The sequence below is a fragment of the Camelina sativa genome, chromosome 4 (assembly GCF_000633955.1).
Source record: "Camelina sativa cultivar DH55 chromosome 4, Cs, whole genome shotgun sequence".
Taxonomy (NCBI): domain Eukaryota; kingdom Viridiplantae; phylum Streptophyta; class Magnoliopsida; order Brassicales; family Brassicaceae; genus Camelina; species Camelina sativa.
In genome coordinates, this window is record NC_025688.1 from 4,266,962 (window position 1) to 4,291,408 (window position 24,447).

The 24,447-nt window shown below is 37.7% G+C and overlaps 4 protein-coding genes across 8 annotated transcripts in view; 1 reads left to right on the plus strand and 3 right to left on the minus strand.

The window, feature by feature from the left end:
- The window catches only part of LOC104779782 (serine/threonine-protein kinase prp4-like), a 6,628-nt gene extending 1,352 nt beyond the window's left edge, over positions 1-5,276 (minus strand). The window contains exons 1-14 of one of the 4 annotated variants that reach the window (XM_010504167.1): positions 4,830-5,276; positions 3,548-4,488; positions 3,272-3,453; positions 2,777-2,922; positions 2,553-2,621; positions 2,254-2,329; positions 2,001-2,157; positions 1,599-1,890; positions 1,408-1,522; positions 1,135-1,298; positions 892-966; positions 625-805; positions 403-525; positions 106-170 (exon numbers count right to left, since the gene is read on the minus strand). In XM_010504167.1, the coding sequence (XP_010502469.1) occupies positions 518-525; positions 625-805; positions 892-966; positions 1,135-1,298; positions 1,408-1,522; positions 1,599-1,890; positions 2,001-2,157; positions 2,254-2,329; positions 2,553-2,621; positions 2,777-2,922; positions 3,272-3,453; positions 3,548-4,488; positions 4,830-5,195 (2,772 nt within the window). In that variant the 5' untranslated portion in view covers positions 5,196-5,276 and the 3' untranslated portion in view covers positions 106-170; positions 403-517. Of the gene's footprint in view, positions 1-105; positions 171-238; positions 806-891; positions 967-1,134; positions 1,299-1,407; positions 1,523-1,598; positions 1,891-2,000; positions 2,158-2,253; positions 2,330-2,552; positions 2,622-2,776; positions 2,923-3,271; positions 3,454-3,547; positions 4,489-4,635 lie in introns of those variants that run through there. The other 3 variants (XM_019244517.1, XM_019244518.1, XM_010504166.2) reach the window with 3 other exon arrangements.
- On the minus strand, positions 7,162-7,980 carry LOC104779784. Of its 2 annotated transcripts, none has more exons than XM_010504169.1 (3): positions 7,915-7,980; positions 7,737-7,821; positions 7,162-7,566 (listed from the first exon to the last, which is right to left on the minus strand). In XM_010504169.1, the coding sequence occupies exons 1-3, from the start codon at positions 7,924-7,926 to the stop codon at positions 7,322-7,324; spliced, it is 342 nt and encodes a 113-aa protein (XP_010502471.1). In that variant the 5' UTR covers positions 7,927-7,980; the 3' UTR covers positions 7,162-7,321. The 2 variants fall into 2 exon arrangements, with proteins under 2 accessions (XP_010502471.1, XP_010502470.1); XM_010504168.1 differs by having other exon boundaries at positions 7,162-7,569.
- On the plus strand, positions 8,216-10,549 carry LOC104779786 (dihydrolipoyllysine-residue acetyltransferase component 4 of pyruvate dehydrogenase complex, chloroplastic). The gene is made up of 6 exons (XM_010504170.2): positions 8,216-9,214; positions 9,306-9,497; positions 9,621-9,708; positions 9,804-9,874; positions 9,962-10,045; positions 10,238-10,549. The coding sequence occupies exons 1-6, from the start codon at positions 8,303-8,305 to the stop codon at positions 10,340-10,342; spliced, it is 1,452 nt and encodes a 483-aa protein (XP_010502472.1). The 5' UTR covers positions 8,216-8,302; the 3' UTR covers positions 10,343-10,549.
- Positions 10,927-11,791, minus strand: LOC104779787. Its single transcript, XM_010504171.1, has one exon. The coding sequence runs from the start codon at positions 11,692-11,694 to the stop codon at positions 11,179-11,181; it is 516 nt and encodes a 171-aa protein (XP_010502473.1). The 5' UTR covers positions 11,695-11,791; the 3' UTR covers positions 10,927-11,178.

The following is a 24,447-nucleotide window of genomic DNA, read 5'->3' on the forward strand; positions in this document are numbered from 1 at the left end:
AACACAAATTCATCCAATTTAACACAATAGGCCAATACAGATGACAAAGGTTCACTCAAATTATTGTTTTGCTATCACAAAACTCCCAGTAAGCAACCATTGTACCTTCTCCTGTGTGCCTTTTAAGCATTGAAAGATGTTAGGACTGTCTCTAAGCATTGGTAGATGTCCTGGAGAAAAACAACATCAGGCCCTTGAGAGACCAGAAGAGATAATAAAGCATCTTACTATCCACAAATGACATTTCTCACATAGCTTCCATAAAATTATAAAAATAATTCAGAATGGCCCTCTCCTTATTGAGATGAAAAGTTTCAAAACATAGACTTCTACAGTGAGTAAAGTCGCGAATGATTACACAGCAGTATAAAGAAAGAAAGCGCCATTAGCGAGTTTTCTTACAATAGAGAACCAGTAAAGTCCCCTGAGAATCGTCGGTAATGAGAACTCCACCCATGTCGACATTGTAACCAAAGCTTTCTCAGGCAGCAGAAGGTAGGTAGAGACAATTCAAAGATTAGAAACCTTAAAATTAAAAATTAAGATGTATAATGTACAGATAGATATCTAGGACAACAGCATTTCCTGATATAACAGAGAAAATGGCAACGTAGTTTCACTTGCCAGTGATGAATGGGTGAGCTAATGCCTGTGACACAGTCAGTCTCCTTTCGGGATCAAGGATGAAGATTTTGTCCAAGAGATCCCTGAAATGAGCCAACATCTTGGGATCCTCACCAGGGTAACCTTTAATGATTGAACCAAAATCTTTCGGCTTCACATTTACGATCATTCTCTTCATCAGCTGAAATAGAAAAGTAACTAATTACTCACCCTCAACTGGTTTTCAAACAGCCAAATGCCCGAGATATATAAGGACTAGTTTTTTACCTTTCCACTGACGGTGTCTTCCTCTGTAGCATAAAAGTTCAAGTCATGATCAAAGTGCTGATCAATAAATGCTCCCTGTTAAACCGAATAACACAATCATTACAGCGTGGATTAAAAAAAGATTCTCTTAAACATACAACTAGATCACCACCATACATATGGAGCTCCCTTTTTCTGTATGGAAAGTTTTCATTTGAGAGGACGTTTTGATTTACACAACAACCCATCTATTTCAATGCTTACCTTGCGAAGCATTTTTTTAGGGAAGGGACCTTTCAGTTCCATATGAAGGCGTAACATATCATTGTTTGTGGCGCCAGGGAAAAGAACTTTCCCGCTATAAAGCTCATACAGACAGCAGCCAACAGACCATATATCCAACGGATGGTCATAGGCGAGCCCCAGAACTGCAATGGAGAATATAGAAGTTTCAATCACATATTCTTTACCAGTAATCAACGGAAATCCTCATCACAGTCCAAAAATATGATTATTCTCACAGCAAATAAAACTTACTGATTTCAGGGGATCTGTAAAATCGACTAACAAGATACGGTGTAACTTCGTTTTTACCAGCAAACATTGCATTACCAAAGTCACAAAGCTTCAACACGTTTTTTCCCTCATTGACCTGGACAAATCAAAGACCAAGTGTTAAAAATCTAGGTGAATCAAGTAGGAGAAAACCAATGAAAAGTAAAACTGACCAGCATGTTGTCAGGTTTTATATCGCAGTGAAGAACCCCACAATTCTTCAGATGTTTAAGGGCAATGAATAGCTGCTTCGAATACGACCTAACAGCAGATAGTTGAAGACCAATGTTGCGGCCAAACTTCTTCAAGACCTCACGAAGATTCAAATGGAGAGACTCAAACACCAAGCAAAGGTGATTGCGATACTTGAAGGTTGAAAGAAAACGAACGCAGTGGCGCCTGTCATCTCGGTCAGCGCCAGCCAGCTTCTTCAAAATCTGAACCTCAATCTTGCCAGCTTTATGCCTAAACAAAATGCGGTATAGTAATCAGCCACAAAAGCATAGAGATTATATTACACATCGCATAAGAATTCGAAGATTTAGTTGGGACTTAGAGAATGCACCACCACCTACATCGTCTCGTTGTTACGAATAATTTTTATTGCCACTTCTTCAGGTTCAGCAGGTCCAGCTTTCAAATCTTTTGCACGAACCACAGTAGAGAAGACACCTTTTCCATGAGTAGCAATGACTTCATATCTACCATCCAATAACTCGCCAAACTGATAGCCTAAATAGAAGAGACACTAGCTTTGTTTCAAAAAAAGAAAAAAAAGCAGAGGTGCTTTCACCTTCACAAGTGAAAAGTAGAGAGAAACACACTTACTGTAATAACCCTCTGCATCATCCCAATTATCATGAAGCCCGCTCCTCACCATGGGAACACCGTCACCTTTCCCTCCCTAAAAGAAGTAGGTTTAATATGTGGAGAAAAAAAAAAGTTAAGAACCCTCACATAGCAAACAGAGATTTTCCTCAAATTACTACGAAAAAAAAGAGTTTCCATACGATCAAATTAGTAATTTCATTGCGATAAAAGAAACCTAAGATGACAATATCAGAAGTTTAATAAACTGCAAATATGACACGGTCAGAAGATATCAAGTACAGTTTAGTAATACATACCACTTTCCGAATACCAGCTGGAGACTCTCCAAAGATATCATCATGGAACATGTCAGCTGATCTTTCACTCTGGAAATAAAATTATGTAAGAATATAAGATCGAGAAACATCATCAGGTGCATATATGATTATTTATAGCATAAATATAAAACCAAGAAATACTCACAACCAACACGAACATCAATACCAAAAAAAAACAATCAAGGTTTCCTTTGCTAACGCACCTTTGGGCTACCTTCACCAAGCCCTGCTGGAGCCATTAATGATGCCTTGTCATCATCAGCATCAATGTTAGGTTTCGCTTGACCAACATTAGCTGCTATGACAACTGCAGAAGAAGCCGACTCTTGGGCAGCTTCCTGAACGACATCTGGCACAAAAACACAGAAGAATCACTAGGAATGCCTGGAAGCTCAAATCTCAAAACAAGTTATTATGGAGAATGTTGTATGAAGAAAGACATTTTCTTGGGATCAAACCAGCAGTTATTCTGTTAAAGAGCCATTCACATATTCCACAAGCTGAAAGGTTCAGCTTCATTCTTAACCTAAGTGGTTACTTTGGTACACAAAATGCAACTGACTTTCACATTAAAAACAAAATAAACCACTTCTTACGACCAACTGAAAACCTCAAGATATCTTGTAACAGCTCCAAACAAAACAAGAAAGCCCATATTTGAAGAATATGGATACATTGCGATAAAGATTGAAGAATACCTTTCGGCTTATCCTGAGAGAAAAGTTCATTTTGCTGCTCAGGCTTCTTCTTATGTTTCTCCAGTATGGCTTGCATTCGCTTCCTGCTCTCCTCCTTGATTCTATTTAGTTCTTCTTCTTCCTCCTCTGGAGTTTTCCAAACAACTCCTTCGTCATTATCTTGGCCATCCTCATTTCGGGACCTGATTGCAAAATAGTTAAGAGCCAAACAAGATACCCAAAAGATTTATGATCTACAACAAAATATTCACAAGGAAGAGGTTATTGAACATTTACCTTTCATCATTTCCCCACGTCTCTTCTGACTTATCATCCTTAGAATTATGGGCCTTCAAGGAATTTGGCCTTCTCATTTCTAAGTCATCTGTTGCATCATATCTTGATTGTCTAGACTGTCCGTGCCTCATCTCACTGTAGTCCACATCACTACTTCTATACTTCTCCCTATCAGTCTGGATTTCTCTTCCTTTTTCACTATCCCTTTCCCTCTTACGCTCTCTGCTGTTATACCTGGTTCTATCTCTACTCCTACCTCTTTCATTGTCTCTATCTCGTAAATAATCTCCTTCCCTCTCCCTTCTCCTATCAATGCTGCGCTCTCGTTCCTTCTCTTTTCGCCTTTCATGGTCAACCTCTATATCCCTCCTCTTCTCTTGCTCTCTTTCCCTCCTTCGATCACTATCTCTCTCTCTTCGCTTACTTCCTTCTGAATCCCTATCTCTTATGCTTCCGTCCCTGTCCATATCTTTCTCCTTACTTCTTTCTCTATCCAACACGTCTCGACTATATTGTCTGTCATTTTCCTCATATCGCCCACGTCGATGATATCTTTCCTCAGTCCTACCTGATTCAACTCTGTCATGATGATAATCCCTACTAGAATCATGATGTCTTCCTCTGTCCGAAAACTCATCCTCCGCAACAATCCTTGATCTTGAAATTTCCCTCTCCCTATCATGTGACCTAGATCTACTCCGAGCACGGACTTCGTTAGACTGCCTACTGTTTGACAGAGACCTGTTTCTGCTCCTATGCTTCTCTTCAGAGCTTTCTGGAGAAAATGAGCTCCTGCCATTCGCATACCTTCTTTTACTAACTCTCTCTGAAGGATCTCCAGCTTCTTTACACAACCTCTTATCCTCCCTTTCAGATTCACGAGTTAAAACACCATTAGAACTCACATCTTCTCCTTGACGCCCTTTTTTCGCCAGGGGAGGCTGCAAACGTCGCAACAAGATTTTCAGAACACTTATCAGAAAAGAAGTATATGAGATAGAAAACGCAACTGAGAACATACAAAAAAAAAAAGAACAATACAAAAAAAAAAAGGGGGAAAAGAGCATCTACATAAAACCAGTTCTTACAAATCAAGGGAAAGCCATCAGTCTCCATTGAACGCCTAGTGCAACACTCAGGTTATCTAAAGAAACTCTCAAAGACCAAAGCTTTATCATTAATTCAGCTTCATATATGATTTGATTTCACCATCCCTTCTCTAAATTCACCATCCAAACATAATTTAGAAGAAAGACTTTAAAAAAGAGGGATAAGAACAGACCAAATCATTATCTTGAAATTGATCGGATTTTATTTCGCCTGACTCGCCGTCGGAATCTGCCGTCTTCATCAAAACATCGCCGCGCCCTCCTTCTTCTAGAATCTCCCCTTCCTCCACATCCTCCTCACGGCCGTTACTAACTCCACTCGGATCCGCCTCCGTAACATCCATCGCCTCTGTCTCATCGCCGGCGGCTGGAATTTCATCGCCGCGCTTCTTATCACGGTGATGGCGATGATGCCTGCGGTGATGATGCTTGTGGTGACGGTGCTTGTGCCGCTTCGATGATTTATCGGTTTCGTCGGAGGAAGAAGATGAACGGCGGTGCTTGCGGTGGTGAGATTCGATCTGCTTGTCATTCGCCATCAGAGAGAGGATCGTCGAAATCGAAATTAGGGTTAAGGGCTCAAACAAATTGGATACGAATCACGACGGAATTTACTACTTCCGTCTTTATAATTATAAAAAAACCAAAGTTTATTTATGTAAATATACGACACGCGTGCATAAAAATAAAATATAAAAATACAAATAAAAATAGAGGTTCACCACTTCACCCAATTATATACATTTTTTTAAGCACATTTTTAGTTTTATCTTTTATTTATATTTATTTAAAAACTTATTTAAAAGTTAACTTATTAAAGATTTTTAAAAACAGCATTACTTCAGATTTTTCTTAAATATTTTACATTTTATTCCAATTAAAAAAATTACATCAAAATCAATATAGAAACAGAAACTATGATATATTTAACTACTATCTCTGAATCATTTGCAAACAAAGAAAACAACAATTTGATTTCTATTTTGTTTTCTAAAACATATTAGCTTTGATTATTAACGTAAAAAGTTCGATTCACTTTTATTTAAATATTATAATTAATATATATAAACTTAATAAAAATTTAAAATATTACGAATACGTAAAATTTAAAAAAGCTAAAAATACTATATAATATGGTTATATAGTAGATGGCTTATAAAGAAGACATGTTGGAATTAATAAAATATTATTAAATTTGTGCTAACACGGATTAAATCCTCATTTTATTATTTGTTAACACTATTAATATTAGAATATTTGACATATAAAATTAAGTTGATTTAACAAGATTGTGTAAAACAATTAAATTATTAGGAAAAATGTGACTTAACATAGTGTTTAAATGACTTATTATGTATTTAGATCCCTTATTTTTTGTTATAATAATTAAAAAATCAAAATAAGATCTCAAACACTAAACAAACTAAATATAACAAAAAAATGATCATGAAGTATATTGCGGATTAAAAAATTAATATAAACATTTAGCCGCATAAACGGCTGAAAAATTTAGATATTCTTTTATTTGCAAAATATCCAATATTTAACAAATAAATACAATATAAAATATAAATAAGAATAAAAATTATATGCATGCGGTGTACCGCGGGTTAAAAACTAATACTGATTAAATTTTCTATATATATTTACGTAGTTAAAAAAAAGGTAGAAAATAAAAACAATTTCGACATTGGAGTCCAAATTACTAGTGATAAAATATGCGATATATTTAGGGCTCGGCATAAAAACCGTACCCGAATACCCAACCCGGAACCCGACCCGAAAAACCAGGTTCGGGTTGGATACGGGTTTGCCTATAAAACCCTATTGGGTTCTATTTTCAAATACTCATGGGTTCGGGTTAGGGTCGGGTAATATCCAGTACCCATTTGGGTACCCATTAAACCCGAACATATAAACATATTTATAATATTTATCATTAATATAATGCAATTATCCCAAAATTATGATTATAATTTTGAATATTTCATTTAGTTTTATACCTAAATATCAAAAATAATCAAAATATCTAAAATATTTTGTCACATAAATCAAAGTTTAACTAAAATTATTTATATTTAATTAATTTTAATTGTATTTTTTCGGGTACCCGGTAGTTTGGTACTAATCAGGTTCTAAAATTTGTAACCCAAACCGACCCGAACCCGATAGTACCCAAACCGAACTGAACCCACATATCTAAAAATACCTAATAGGTTCTATATTTCTAAACTCGTTTAATCGAACCCGAATAGATAATACCCGAACCCAAACAGGTAATCTGAATGTCCAACCCTAAATATATTAAATCTTTTAAACTCTTACACACAAATTATATAGACATGTAAATATATATATATATATATATATATATTTTTTGCCTTTTTGGTATGGTAGAAATAAGGAAGACATAAAAATCATGAATAAATACGATTTTTACTAAATTAATTTTCTTTCTATATTCTGAATTTCTGATAAATACAGAAAAATCTAAGAAAAGAGAAAAATAACAACAAATTATAGATAACTAACACAATAATGGTGTGGTGAAGTGTTGGTAATAATAATATACACAAATTGTAATTCTTTATAGTTTTATACATTTTTTTTTGTAAATATATGTATGCATTGGAGAATTAAAAAGCAAACGAATTAGAGATAAGTACTAACACAACAACGGTGTGGTCAAGTGATCAGGTTGTTGATAATAATCATACGGCTGTTCATATGGTGGCTCTTGCTCGTGTTGTCCTTCTTCTCCTCCTCCATGTCCACCGGAGAGATCTTCAATTTCGAGAATCTCAACCCTTCGTTTCATCTTCTTTTGCAGTTTAACTGCAACATCCGATGGCCTAAACCGTCCGCAAATGATTACTTGACGTTCCTTTTTGCTGATCATGTGTGTATCAACTTCTTCATATATACAAAACAAAAGTATCCAAAACATGTATTAACATTCAAATTTTTTTCAATTATTTGTTTTTTCAGCTATTCAGCTTGAACTTAACTTCTTCTAATATACAATATTTCTTGGCTCATTTCATTCCACATATTATTTTATATAGCCAAAATATACCAACCTTTCATATTGATGATAATCCTCCTAGCTTTTCTACAACAAGCATTGCAATCCAAGTTAACCCTCATCACAACACAACATTGCCTCTGCATTTCACCCCCAAAACAAAACCAAAAACAACTTATAATAACAAAATCCAAAAAAAAAATTGTTAATAAGAAAAAAAAAAATAAACAAACCTTTTCCGACATGAGACAAAAGAACAATGTTGTATGATATGTTTGTGTGTTAAGAAAACACACAAAGATAACTTATAAATTGAGATTTTGGAATCTGATTCTCTAACTTAGGTAGAGCAGAGAAGATATATAACAAAACTGGTTTTGTTATGTTACCTAATGTCCATTGAGAAGCATCTAATAACATTGCTTTGTTTCTAGATGGTTTAATATAAACCGAAATTAAATTAAATTGACCCGGTTTAATAAATTAACCGGTTATTGAAATTCCAACATGGTTGATACAAATGTAGGTGAAGACGCTTAACGAACTTCGACCTCGTCTTCTCCGTCCACTTCACTCTCTCTAAATCTCTCTCTCTCTCAGATCTCTCTCTGTGATTCAACAATGGCGGTTTCTTCATCTTCGTTCTTATCAACAGCTTCACTAACCAATTCCAAATCCAACATTTCATTCGCTTCCTCAGTATCCCCATCCATCCGCAGCGTCGTCTTCCGCTCCTCGATTCCTCCGTCCTCTCACCGCCGTGTAATGACCGTCCGATCAAAGATTCGCGAAATTTTCATGCCGGCGTTATCATCAACCATGACGGAAGGCAAAATCGTGTCGTGGATCAAAACCGAAGGCGAGAAACTCGCCAAGGGAGAGAGTGTTGTGGTTGTTGAATCTGATAAAGCCGATATGGATGTTGAAACGTTCTACGACGGTTACCTCGCCGCAATCGTCGTCGGAGAAGGTGAGACAGCTCCGGTTGGTGCTGCGATTGGATTGTTAGCTGAGACTGAAGCTGAGATCGAAGAAGCTAAGACTAAAGCAGCTTCGAAATCTTCTTCTCCTTCTGCGGCGGAGGCTGTTGTTCCATCTCCTCCTCCCGTTACTTCATCTCCTGCTCCGGCGATCGCTCAACCTGCTCCGGTGACAGCTGTCGCGGATGGTCCGAGGAAGACTGTAGCGACTCCTTATGCTAAGAAGCTTGCTAAACAGCATAAGGTTGATATTGGATCCATTGCTGGAACTGGACCATTCGGTAGGGTTACAGCTACTGATGTAGAGACGGCGGCTGGAATTGCTCCGTCTAAATCCTCCGTGGCACCACCACCACCTCCTCCTCCTGCTGCAGCGGTGAATGAAAAAGCTACTACCACCAATTTGCCTCCTCTATTGCCTGATTCAAGCATTGTACCTTTCACAGCAATGCAATCTGCAGTATCGAAGAATATGATTGAGAGTCTCTCTGTTCCTACCTTCCGTGTTGGTTATCCTGTGAACACTGATGCTCTCGATGCACTATACGAGAAGGTGGGATTGAGTTGAATGAAACATGGAAACACATTGTTCTGTATGTTGTATTGTATGAAGCAAATGCTTAAATACTGCTTTTTGTTTACAGGTGAAACCAAAGGGTGTAACGATGACTGCTTTATTGGCTAAAGCTGCAGGGATGGCTCTGGCTCAGCATCCTGTGGTCAATGCAAGCTGCAAAGATGGGAAGAGTTTTAGTTACAATAGTAACATTAACGTTGCTGTGGCCGTTGCTATTAATGGCGGCTTGATTACGCCTGTTCTACAAGATGCAGATAAGGTAACCAAATGTAATGTAGTTCTCGGAAGGAAGTAGCTACTAGCTAGGTTGTGATTGAACAGTCTTAGGCTGCTTTGTTTCACTGAATGTGCGAGTCATGTTGTTTTTTTTTTTCTTTAATAGTTGGATTTGTACTTGTTATCCCAAAAATGGAAAGAGCTGGTAGGGAAAGCTAGAAGCAAGCAACTGCAACCCCATGAATACAACTCTGGTACTCTTCTTTACTTTTTAGATGATACACATGTGAAGTGTGTTTTAAGGATTTGTGATTAAGGATATATATATATATATATGTATGGAATGCAGGAACTTTCACTTTATCGAATCTCGGTATGTTTGGAGTGGATAGATTTGATGCTATTCTTCCGCCAGGACAGGTATATAAAATAAAACTAAATTTGCCTCTTTATGATCAGTGATTACAAGCTATATCTACTTATCTTGTTGTTCTCAAAAATCTCTAGGGTGCAATTATGGCTGTTGGAGCGTCGAAGCCAACTGTAGTTGCTGACAAGGATGGATTCTTCAGTGTGAAAAACAGAATGGTGGTAAGTTTGACTTTGACTTCACATGGAACAAAAACTGATTTGATCTTGATTAGGAACCTGCTTGATTGGTTTGGTGAACCTGCTTGATCGGTTTGGTGAACCTGCTTGATTGATTGGATTCTCATGAGCTATAGCTTTATTAGGGGAGCTTCTTTAAAGTAAGATTAAGTTTGGCTTTGTTTGGTTTGGCAGGTGAATGTGACTGCAGATCATCGCATTGTCTATGGAGCTGACTTGGCTGCTTTCTTACAAACCTTTGCAAAGATCATTGAAAATCCAGATAGTTTGACCTTATAAGACTCCCCACCGAACACGAAATGACTAAATCAGTTTCCAAATTTCCTAAGCCATTTTTTCTCAAGTAAAATTTTTAAATCTCCATTGTTCTTAGTATTGTTCTACTTCTTTTGGATCTTTTCTTTCAAGTGTGTGTTGTATTTTGGGTGTCCGGAATTATCATTTTGGGTTTTACATTACACAAATAATTTCTTGTTTAACTGTTCACCAGTCAGAGTCAGACCACAGTCAGACCACAGGCTCTATAGGAAAAGAGAATAGCGCCAGATGTGGCCCATTACCTGGCATCTCTGTAATGGGCCTTTTTGTCAATATAGTCCAAATGTTGACTTTTCCTCATGTAAGGCCTCATAGCTTGTATTAGAGCAAATATCTCAATTCTCAAATCCCAAATTAATAACTCGAGTTGAAGAAACATTGTGATTACTAGGGACCAAACATTGTGATTACTGTTTGAAACGTCTTACCAACTTCAGCTGCATAGCCTGCATATTAAACTACCGATTAGACATTTAATTTACCAATAATAAATCCCAGATTGTGTGATATGAACATATGATTCATCTCAGATTCTGATCTCTGAATGATACTTTCAAAGTTTTTTTTTTTAAATTAACAACAGCTAAACAAAGCATGAAGATGTCCACTAAAGATGAACAAATCCTTGAAAAAGGGAGCAAATAAACATATCTAAGCCATTTTACCCTACTAAACATTTGATATTTCTAATCCTACAAACTTAACAAAACATATCAGATCCTAAATACATGAAATAGAGAAAAGAAAAAAAAGAAGCGAGCCACCATTTCGCTACGGTTAAAAAAACGACTCCGAAATTACTCCGCCGGTAAAAACTCCGGCTGCCATGAAAACAAATCGCCGGAATCTAAACAAACATCGGAATATTCGAAAAGCCCATCACCAAGATCGCAAGTTCCGAAATCCATGGTAACATGATCCTCAATTTCAAACCCAGATAACTCGGCGACCTCTGATGAATCTGACGAAACCCGTACCAACTCCGTCACCGTCTCCTCCGTATAAAGCGCCGGCGGTTGCGGAGGAGGTGGGGGCAAACCCAGCTCGTCGTCAGAAGCTTCAGAAAGATAACCAAGATCCGGCTGAGTCTCGGCAGAGCCTTGCTGCACCGTCGTCGTGATGTTCGACAACTCATCTTCGAAACTCTTCATGACTGAGTCAAGATCTTGAACCGTTGGGTCGTTCTCCGAGTCGTCAAACAAATCGTCTCTCAACCGCTTCACATCCGGCGAGACGTCAAGGCCTAACTCGTCTTCTCTGACTCGTTTCTTCCCGACCGAGTCAGCCCCAGTGAGCCTCTCCTCCATGACCATAAGCTTTACAAATTGTAGCAACCGGTACGGGTTACCGCTTTTGGTTTAGATGGTATGGTTTTAATGAGTGGCAATGTTGTAATTAACGTGAGACTATGGGTGCAGAATCGGGAAGAGGGGAAATTCGAGAATTTATAGTTGGAGACAAAGAGAAGAAGCGAAGGGTCGGTCGGTAAAGTGAGAGAGATAGCGCGTGTTCAAACGTATACATTGGCGCGTGGATGAACGATTCATTTGGGGATCACGGATCTCTGCCTTCTTTTTATATTTTTGTCCTTTTTCTGGTTTTTATTTTAATTTTTTAAAAGAAAAAAAATACAAAATGTTTTTGGTTTTTATTATTTATTTCAGATGTCGTTTTCTAAATTTTCTGAACCTTATAAAATTGAATCAGAGTCGAAGCCCAGTACGTTACGGCACAGATGCTCGATCAGTTAGGTTCGGCTAAGAGTCTCTGAGAACATATTCAATATTAAAAGAAAAAGAACAGTCTTGCCCAAAAAAAACTATAGTGTTAAATTGTAAGTACATTAGTTTCAACGAGATTTAAAATCTAAAAGTAATACTATTAGATTATTGAGAAAAATATCATTTAATCCATAAATTTTTAAATTTAAGTAAAAAAAAAGTCATGAACTTTTCCATATAACCCTATATGTATTTTAGGTTGGTCAATGATATTTAGTGTATTAAACAGTTAGTCAACAAAATTTGATGTATTAAATAGTTTTGCACCACATTCATGATTTTTTACCTAAACTTAAGTAAATGTTCAAGTGTTAAATGAATTTATCCATTATAGACATTTTGTCCTCTCTTTCTCTTTTAATTTTCCACACATTACTAATTGTTAGGTAATTTATGTTTCCTTTTTATTAATTAATTTTCTGAGTTTATCACACAGATTAAGAAAAATTAATGTTAACTTTTTTTTTATGAGACAAAGGGAGATTAACCTCCCGTAAAATAAAACAAAGAACTAAAAGAAAACTACTACATAAGAACTCGTCTCGGAAGCGTAGTTCCAAGCTCATCTTCTCTGAGAATTCCAACTAAATCAGGCGGGACTGCAGCCAGGAAGTGAAAACCTGGTGACAAAGAAAGAGCAAGACCCGCCAAACCATCCGCTAATTGATTCGCCTCACGATAAGCATGTAACACTCGGACTGACCAGTCCTTTTTGAGAAAGCCATAGCACAATTGTACCAGGAAAGACAGGGGGTGTGAATCACTTATCCCTGTGTTTGAAAAACCAACCACCAATTCTGAGTTAACCTCTAGTTCCAGACACGGTACTCGTTGCTCCCATGCCATGTACAGCCCGTAGTAGACACCCCATAGCTCAGTCAATGGCGCCGAACATCTTCCAATATTCAGCACCAAGCCCCCGCACCAACGACCTGTTGCATCCCTTAACACTCCACCCGCAGTAGCTAAACCAGGATTGCCTTTCGAGGCTCCGTCTGTATTGAGACGCATCCAACCCTCCCTCGGACGCTTCCAACCAATGATGCTTCGACTCTAGCTTGTGTAGGATTTAGAGCCTTACTCCGATCATTTGCCACAGATACATCCCTCGCCAAATCTTTTAAGAATCTGACTCGGTCCCTACACTTTCCCACCTCTCCAAAGATATTACCACATCTCCATTTCCAACTCCACCACACTATTAAAGCAAACAACGTGCACCGTGGAACTCCATCCACTACCACCTCATTCGACAAGTTTGCATAAACCCATTCCAGCAATGATCCCGTAAAGAACAAACGTCTTCTTCGACGCGGAACTAGTCTCTCCCATACTCCGGATATAGCCGGACAATCCCTAAATATATGTATGATCGTCTCAAACCCTCCCTTACAGACCTGGAAAACAGACGAGTCACACAAATGTCTCCTCTGTCTTTCTACATTTGTCATCGGAACCTGATTAGTGACCAACCATAAGAATGTACGCACCCTCTCAAGCACCCGAATCCCCTATACTCGTTTGTAGAAAACTTCCATATTCGGCTTAGGAGAAGCATCCCTAGTCAGCATAGAATAAGCACATTTAACTGAGAATTTACCATCCATTGTACCACTCCAGGACACACGATCTATGGCCCCCGTAACATTATCCACCAAAAAAGCTGCTAGCTCCATTCTCACCAAGTCTGTGGTATAAGGAGATATCATCTCATACTTCCAACCTGACCCACTCTGCCATAAATCGCTTACCCGCAAAACCTCATAGTTGATAGGTAACATTCCAACCACGCCCTCCACCAGCGGTCTGTCTGCTAGCCATTTATCAGTCCAGAATTTAATCGAGTGACCATTTCCAATAACCCAACTAATTCCCTGAATAATCACATCCCGTAATCCCATGCCCACACTCCTTCATGTGGAGGACCAACTACTCTTCACTAAAAGCCAACTCCAGTTTTGAGCATCAGTCACCTTGTATTTGCAACGAAGAACACGTGCCCATAACCCTTCCTTATCATGTAAAAGACGCCATCCCACTTTGGCTATGAGAGCTCTGTTCATGTCTTTCGCCGTGCGGATTCCAAGGCCCCCTTCCCTTTTAGGCAAACACACCTTTTCTCCATAAAAAGGAACAAGACAGCTTATCCAAACAAGCAAAAACCGACTGAGGAAGCATGATCGTGCTCATTGAGTGAACAGGGATGGAGGACAACACCGCTTTTGTAAGCGTTAGCCGTCCCGCGAAACTGAGGACATGACTCTTCCACCCCGCCAACCGGGAGGAAACTCTCTCCATAAGTTTATTTATTCAACCGTTTGTGCAGAACTGGCATCCCCAAATATTTTCCCAGTTGCTTAGTGCATCCAATGCCACTCTCACTACTGATCAGTGTCTCTAACTCCCTCGATACATTATCAGTAAAGTAGATCTTTGACTTTTCTAAGCTTACTTTCTGACCCGAAGAACACAAAACTTCTCCAATACACTCTGAATCACTCGAATTTGATCCACTGACGCTTCCGCAAACAAAATTAGATCGTCAGCAAAACAAATGTGAGACAACTTCGGGCCACTCCGTGAGAGTTTAATAGGTTTCTAATCTTTTCTGACAACAACCCTATCAATCTGTTGACACAATCGCTCCATACAGAGAACAAACAGATATGGGGATAATGGATCTCCCTGTCTAAGCCCCCTCAGCGGTTTTAAAGGCTCTGTCTTTTCACCATTCCATAGCCAGTGCATCGAAGGTCCTGTGACACATCTCATGATCCATTTAATCCACATGTCAGAAAAACCTGCGGCATTAAGCATGTCCTCCAAAAAAATCCCACCTTATCCTATCATATGCCTTTTCAAGATCAAGTCTAAGCAACATCCAGCCATTGCGACCCTTCTTCCGTTTCATTGAATGCACAGCTTCCTGAACCACTATAATATTGTCGGTACTGAGCCTACCAGGTATAAAACTTGCTTGTGCAGGACCAATCAACTTCGTTATCACCTGCTTCAGTCGTCCTACCATAGTCTTGGTAATGGTCTTGAACAACACGTTACACAGACTGATGGGCCTGAATTGTGTAATCTTCTCCGGCTTTGCAACTTTAGGTATCAAAACCACCAAAGCATCATTTGTATCCTGAGGAAAATCCCCTGTTTGAAAGAAATCCAAAACAAAACTGACCACCGACTCCCCAACAATATCCCAACCTTGCTGATAAAAGACCGGTTGGTAACCATCTGGACCAGGCGCCTTAAATCTTCCCATCCCACGAACAGCTCTCTCAATCTCCATTACTGAAAAAGGTTTATTTAATCCTTCATGATCAGGAACTGATAGTGGTACAAACCCTTCTCTTGGTAAACCCGCTACAACCGCATCCACATCTTGTAAGGAGTATAACCGTTTGTAATATGACAGAGCCAGCATCTCCAACTCCTAAGCATCCGCCACCCATCTTCCATCATCATCTTGTAACAACTCAATACAGTTTCTTCTTCTCCGGATAATCGTTGAAGTGTGGAAAAACCGTGTGTTCCTGTCACCGCAAGTGAACCACTTCTCTCGTGATTTTTAGAACCAGATCATTTCTTCTTGTTCCAACACCAAGTCCAGTTCTTTGATCAAAACGTCCTCCCTCACCAGCAGCGCATCTGACGGAGCCGAGTCCAATAGACTTTGTACAACCTTGATCTCCTTACAAACTCTCTCCTTCCGCTGCATTACTTCCCCAAACACTTCCTTATTTCATCTATGCAAAAATATTTGTAACTGTTGAAGCGCCTCTGGAGTACTTAAATCCCTCCTCCATGACACCCTTAACAACTCTTTGAAGCCTTCATGCTTCATCCAAGCAGCTTCAAACCGAAATGGTCTTCTACTCGGATCTCTACGCATCTCATGAGAGAGTTGGACATAAACCGGGGCATGATCAGATGACAAAAGTGGGAGATGCGTAACACTAGCATCCTGCCATCGCAGCCTTGCCTGCGCACAACACAAAACTCTGTCCAGCCTTTTCGTCACAAAATTGCTCTCAACTCTCCCTCGTCCCTAAGTGAAAGCATTACCCTTAAACCCCATATCTATCAAGGAGGGCTCATTAATCCAATTCCCAAAGGCTAACGAATCCGAAGATAACCGACCATTGCCACCAGACCTCTCTTCTAGCCTCACAATCGTGTTAAAATCCCCACCAATGACAAGAGGTCCCACTACACCAGTTATCACTTCCCGCAATACACCCCACAGCCCACTTCTGCGGCTAACCGTTGGTGATGCATACACTACAATCAAATTCAACACCTCCTCTCCATTTACAATTCTCGCAAAAATAAATTGATCCGAAGATTGCACTACCTCCACTGCTCCAATACCCAAACGCCAGAGCAACCATAGCCCACCACTCTGGTCAGTCGCATCCACCCTAAAAGAGTTCTCGAACCCCAAACCTCTACAGATTCGAGCTGCTCGATCCTCTCCCGCGTGAGTTTCGAAAATTGCGAGAATATCAGTATTCCACTTCTTCAAAATGTAACAGATCGATCTCCAAAAACTGGGTTTATTCGCCCCCCCCCCCCCAACCAATTCCATAAAAGAACATTCATCATCGTTAATCGCCAAACAAAAGGAACAAACAGGGAGAAATATTATTGACACCCCGTCTCCGAAGCCACCGACTCCACACGTCCATCCGGTACCTCCACCAAATCACCAACTTCAACAGTCCTAGCGGCTTCCATTTTCTCTCCGTCGCCATCAATCCCTTCTTCAGACACAAAGGATCCCCCGCTGGCTTTCTCACCTCCCGCAACAAAAAACCCTCCCGATCGACCAAGATTCTCAGGCTCCACTCTAAGCCTTTTCCCATTCAAGAACNCCCCCCCCCCCCCCAACAATTCCATAAAAGAACATTCATCATCGTTAATCGCCAAACAAAAGGAACAAACAGGGAGAAATATTATTGACACCCCGTCTCCGAAGCCACCGACTCCACACGTCCATCCGGTACCTCCACCAAATCACCAACTTCAACAGTCCTAGCGGCTTCCATTTTCTCTCCGTCGCCATCAATCCCTTCTTCAGACACAAAGGATCCCCCGCTGGCTTTCTCACCTCCCGCAACAAAAAACCCTCCCGATCGACCAAGATTCTCAGGCTCCACTCTAAGCCTTTTCCCATTCAAGAACAAACCCCGATCTGCCTTAGCTGGACCAAATATTAACCCCCTTGCAGGCCGATTCCCTCTAATCTGCTTAGGCCTTACACCATTTAACTCATGGGCTTTCGAAGGCCCAACAGTCTTATCCCGTGAGCCCTCCCGAAAAACCCCTTTATTCTTCTCGAATTTTTTAGCAAGCATCACTACTTTGCCTTGCCCATTACTCCTCTATGCCCCTAATTGATTCAAGGTATCCTCATTTTCCTTATTCTCTTCACTTTTAACTACTTCTTTCCTTGAATCATGGGATGCCAAATCTACTTCTAACCTTCCAAAACTGTTGGCTAGGGGAATATTCCCGGATTTTGCTCCCCGAACCGGATCACGATGTCTCACTCCCGATCCCGATCCTCCTCCGGAACTCCCTGCCGCAAACACCACTCTATTCGTCGGAGCATACGATTTTCTTCCTCCTGATTTCACCAACGTGAAACCATCCACTGACTTACTCGCAACACCTCCATCCGATGAGTTTCGAGGGCTCAAGACTGCTTCTGTACTCGGGTGATTGACCACCATACTGCTCTCATGGGCTAACTTCGGACACCCGTGAACCAAATGTCCGTAAATTCCACAGCCAGAACAGATTTTCGTAAGTCCCTCATAGGAGACAAAATATCGTTCTCCATTCACCACCACTGTACCTTTAAGTGGTTTCTTTAGATTAAACTCCATACACACCCTAGCAAATCGAGCTCGCTCAAAACTCAGGGTTGTTAAATCCACCTTAAGAGGTTTTCCCAACCCCTCAACAATTGCCCACAAGATTCTCCTATGATAAAAGTTCACCGGTAAATGTGTGAGACGTACCCAAACTGGTGTCGTCACAATCTCGTCACGTAATGGGTCAAAATCAGGGGACCAATCTTGCATAAGAAGGCAACTACCGAAAGCTTTTCGTGCTCCTCCAGTAAGCGCTGCCATATACTCCTCCTCCATAGCAAAATGAATCATGAAGCACTGTCGAGGCAGATCCAGGACGGTCATCGCACCCACCGGCTTCCACAACTCTCTCAGTTTCCTGTTTAGGACCGCGACAGACACGTTACGCCCTAACACCCTCACAATGATACACCTCTTCCACAACCCATTCATGGCCTTCAACACTTCATCATCGACGGTTATGACTGGTTCCCCATCCTCACCTTGCGGAAACACCAGTGAAACCCGCTCCGTAACAAACTCTTCATCCAGCAAGTCCTCCGGGTTAATGCATGGTGGAGTAAAAAAACAAGTTATGTAATTGTATTTATAATAATCTAAACATGAAAATACAATTGAAGTGAAACATTAGTTTCTAAGAAACATATACCATAAAGATTTATTATAAAATTTTACTTATAAGAAAGAAAATATTAATTACTTAACTTAACTTAACTTAGCTTAAAAATTTTGATCTAAAAAAAATACATTGTAAGGGGCACACTTTTTTTTGGGAAAACTATGAAAAAGAATTTCGAAAAAATAATCTATCTAAAAAAACAAAATCAATGGTCATGAAATATAAAAAAAATGATATGCAAGTCATTACAAAAAGTGGCATGTGATTTGTGTAGCATATCTCATAAAGTATATCATCAACTGGAGCTACAATTGTATAACATGATATAAAACATATATAACAAATATAACATATATTGTCAAATGCTTTTAACTCAAAACATTGGCAAAAACAACATATTTAAAGTACATTATGTTTCTTTTAGAAGACAAGGGGGTTGCATCACAAAATTAACATTTGTAAATAACATATGAGATTTTAGAAAAATATGTAGCTTGGATTAGTGAATAGATATTCATTGTGGGGTTTAAATGTTTCATCATTTAATCATTCTTGACTTAGTTTGAAATTCTATTATGGCAGATGATCCATTTGGACAACCTCATTGTAGCGACATAGCAGTAAAACTGTTCATGAAACTTTGTATATTCGTATTTAATTTAGGATATCGATATATTTAAATGGTCTCTACAATTAGGTCAATGATCGACATTGACGTTAGAACTTTTAAAATTATGTTTTCATGGGATATGAATATGGAATGAACTATTTTAAAGATAAAATGTCAGAAGATTGTCGATAATATTATTGCGACACTAGACAATATATGTTATATATAGATTAGTAAAATAAATATGACATTTATATAGATTTATCTTTTAATCTTCAAATTATATTCATATTCAATGATTCTTATTGATAAAAAATTTAACTAAAATCCCACGTAAAATCGCAAATAGATATAGTAAAGAAATATTATCTTAAAAAATATATGTTGTATATCACAGAGTAAAGTAAGTTATATATTTATACTCAAAAGTTGGAATAATTATATTTGAGCTCAACAATTTCTCTTGATAAGAAATATTTTAAATTAAAATTATGCGCGTGTGCGGGTACAAATTCTAGTTAATCTATAAAAACGGAGTGAATATAAACTTATAACTTATCTCAATAAAATATAGCATTATGGATTTTGTTTCACATATATATTCAACACTATAATGTTTTACAAACGTTTTGATAAAACATGTAAAAACCAGAAAAGGCAGTAAGTGTTTTTAGGAAAAAAAAAAAAACTTAAGCCTTCAAAACCATTAACATCTCATCATCTTCTTTTTAAAAAAGAACTAAGCTTTTTCAGAAATATTTTCAAATTAAACCATCTAAAATCAGTTCATCAAGCACATCGCTGATCTACATAGGAAAGAAATTTAAAAAAAAAGGTCAAACCGACAAAAAAATTAGTGAAATCCTACATACCAAACAAAAAGAAAAACGTAAACTTAACTAATTTTTTAAAAAGACAGTAGAAAACGTTACAATATTAGAGAACAAAGAACATGTAGAATTGTACAACACATCACGGGAGAGTACATAAAGCAATATCAAGTACACAAAACTTCCCACCATAAATCTCCACGACCATCCTCAAGTCAAATATCATCGCCAAACCGTTCATCACCATTCACCAATCATAAATTATTTAATTGTTCGTTTCAGCTTCACCACTTACAAGCTTATTGTGACTATCATTTTTTTCTTATCAAACAATCTATAACATTTTTGTTTATTATTAATTTCGATGAACTTGGATGATCTTTCAAAATATAAACAGTCTCCAGAGTGCATATGTCAATATGACCGGGAGCTGAACGACCCTTAATGCTAAATGTTAAGAGTAACAAAAAAAAGTTTCAATATTAATTCAAAAGCTACTAATCAAAATGACTGCTTGTGAATGCTGGTTTTTTGGTTATGAAGAATTTGATAATTTAGAAAAATCAAACATATCTAAGCGTTTGCCTTAAAACTGAAATCTCGCGCATGGTAACTCTATTATTCAAACTCGAGCATCAGAATTATACAAACACGCTAGTTTATAATCAAGGTCATACTCTAGTGAATTCGATTGAAAACTATTTTTTGCCAACTTAAGTAAGATTATAACATTTCAATATATGTTGATTTTTAACTCAAGTAAAACATTGTAAAAATGATCTTTACCGATAGTTTGATACCTTTGCTGCAGAACATAAAGATTTTATTTGGTAGTTCTCTCCTAGACACGTTTTTCGAGGAGCCGTAAGAGGAGTTTTCAAATGGCGTTTCTCCACCGGCAAAGCTTCTCCGGTGTTTCCCTCTCCTAATCGGCGGTACTCTCGTTCTGTTAGGGTCCTTTTCGTAGTTACCGGAGTTATTTCCGGCGTGTTTTTCCAGCATTCTCTCCGGTTTTTTCCGCTTCTAATAGCGTTTTTTCTGCTTCTCGGTTTTAATGGCTCGACTTTCTTCGATGATTTTGCTGCGCCATAACCCTTTGTTTCCGACGGATCTGCTTGCTTCTATCGGCCTGAAGTTTCCATCGGCGCTGGCCTCATTGTCGTTTCCTCCTTCTCCACCAGATCCCTCTCCGGCTCAAAGCCATGTAGCTCATATCGTCAAGTCACACCAGCTTCTCAGCCTCGTTGGCAGCAGAGTTGATTGCTCGCACTCCATTTCCATCTCAATCAACATGCCTCCTCTCCTGTTCCCCCAGGTATGCTCCTGTTCTTCGGTCTCTGGTTCTTCTACGTTGGAAAGTTCTTGGATGATCGTTGAGAGTGTGGCTCTGGCTTTGTGGAATTTGGATCTCGTTTTTACTCCTTTGATGAATTTGGATACCCGTGGATCCACATTTGTGCTTTCTTGTGGCACATTTATCGCCTTAGTGCGAATCTTTACTGCAGTATGCAGATTATACTTCAAATTGGCTGTGTTAGTAGCCGCTTTGTTGCAGATTGGAAAGAGATCTTTGCTCTCCTTCACCGTTCCAGATTATCTGGTTCACCGGGACTTTTACATCCCTCATCTCTCCTTTAAGGAGCTTATTATCCTCTCAAATACTTCACTTGGTTTTAGTGGTATTGTCACAGGGAGCATTGTTCTGAAGACTGTTCTACTTGAAGTAGAAGCGAGGTTTGTTGCTCAAGACTGTCCCCACTCAACTTTTGCAGACTGTTCGTCGTTGGTGTCTTTAGAGGCTTTGTTTCCTCCATTCAAGAACCAATCTACTTTGGTTGAGCTTGTTAGCTCTCATCTATCCCATTATCCATGGTTTGAGTTTGTTAGTTCTTATCTATCCTTTTATCTATGGTTTGAGCTTGTTAGCTCCCATCTATCCTTTCATTTATGTTTAGCTTCTGATTTTGTTATTGTTGTTGTTTTACCATTTGCTCAAGTGGTTTGGTTTGTTTGGGCTTTTGATAGCCATTTGTACCTTCTTTTTAAGGAGGAAAAACTCTTTTAATTTGAATGAAATCCTAGTTTGACCAAAAAAAATGATCTTTATTTAAAATCAAAAAAAAAAATGATCTTTACCAATCGAACCTGTATAATTTTATCGCTAAGACACATCTTGGCCACACATATAGACGCTGATTTCAATCTCCAAAGATGCATATGTTCTCAATATTTCTTTTGATCTAAAAATATGTTTTCAAACTTTGGCAAAACGTTTTTCTAATGAATATGCGAAGACTTTTCACAGTCACATGATAATAGAGCAGGTTTTAGTTGTGTCATAACGTCATTTTTTATGGATTAGGCCCATCAGTTTGGTTGCAATCAATTGAATGAACAAATATCAGAAGACTCGAATGTGATTCGAACTAATAAACACATTGACCGATTCTTTTTCAATAATTGATGTAAAAAAAAAAGTATTTCTTTTTGAACATTCATCTCTGACTTTTTAAACATTTATTCGGGTATGTTTTTGTAGCGAAATACCATCTTTTAGTATTTTTATTTGCTTAAATGAATGTTTAAATGAATCTTAAAGTAAGTATCCATAGTATAAACAGAAATGTACTATCCATTTTTGGTTTATTTTATTAGTAAGGAAATATACAGTTTTTCTGTTTGACTGGATAAATAAAAGTGGTTAAATACTTTTATCTTCGAAGAGATATCTGTAAAACTTTCTTGTTTGGAATTTTAGGAAAAAAAATCAACAAAAAAAGTTATGGAAGATAGTTATAATTATTTTTTTCTTTTTTGCCAAATAATTAAAAAATTTGGCAAAAAAAGTTATACTAAATAGTGATTTCATCAGTTTATATATTTAAAACACTAGAAACTTTTTCAGTTGGATGAACTATTAATTTCCCTACACACATGTTAAAATGGAAAAACAAATTAGTAAAAACAAAAAGAAGTTAAAGATATAAAATCAAGATTTACAACATTTTTTAAAAAAAATATACGAAAATATGTAACTCTAACGCCTCGGAACTTCAAATATTAAATATATTTTTTTTGCCAAACCAAACAATAAATATATGAAGTGATATTTTAAGGTCTAAAAGAAAAAAGTTAAAACATCAACTTCAGTTTAAAATTTTCGTAAAATTAATATTAAAATGGAGTTTTTCTTTTATGGAGAAAAAAAAGAAGTGCTATAATTCAAAAAAAAAAAAAGTGCTAAAAACTCTGATAAACAAATTTTGTAATATTCTACCAAAAAAAACAAATTTTGTAATATATATGTTACGAATTAAAGAATTGAGAGGCGGTTCTGGTGCGCATCGCTATCACGTCTTCTCGTCTTCATTTAGCGCCACGATACTATCCATATAGATAAGTTTTATTAAAGTTTGTAGTTGTAGGTTAGATCTTATATTAAAACTTGCCAATTCATATAATAGCATTTTATCCTTAAACAGTTTTTGAACTAATTTTTATAACTAATTTCACTATTATAGCTTTGTATTATATCTTCGCTCTAATTTGATTGTCTTTAGCTTCATTTTCGAACTCGTTTTACTTCTTTCAATTTTCCTTCATTTTATGGCATGTTCGAAAGATTTATCTTCGTAGTGGAGAAGAAAAATACAAATCAAACATTTTTTCTCGATAATTTAAATCTCAGCCGACAGCGTGAGGCTTCTGCTGTGGCCATAGTACAAGGACATGTGTAGGGAACATGCCACGTGTCGGTAACGGAATCCTTTTCCCATCATCGCATCTCAGCCGTCTATTAAGTTCCTGCCAACTGAAGTCTTCGTCGCATTTGTCGTTGGATCACTATTCATTGTGTAACATGTATATAATCACTAATCTAATTACATATATCACACTAAATAACAAAAATATAATTAGTTTATATATTTACAAAAATTAGCTATATTTGTTAAAACTAGATAATTTTTTGCAACAAAAATTAAACCGACTTTTTTTTTCCAAGAAGTCTCGATATTTATATGAATAGATAATGATTTTTCGGTTACTGTCTAAATTATTCAAACTCAAAAATATTCGAACGGAATCCGATCCGAAATTTGAATACCCCGACGGCTCGACCTAACATATTTAGCTTAACTAAAAATGTTTACTTTTTTCTGTTGGAGTTTCGTATCCATTAATTACACTAATATTAGAGTCTGTAAACACATCAGCTTAACATGTTAAAATGCTTTTCAAGTTTCAACCAATGTATACGAGATTTATAGGATGTTCGGTATTCATGAAAACTATAATATCATTTGTCAAGTTTTACATATTTTGTATACAAGTTTAGAG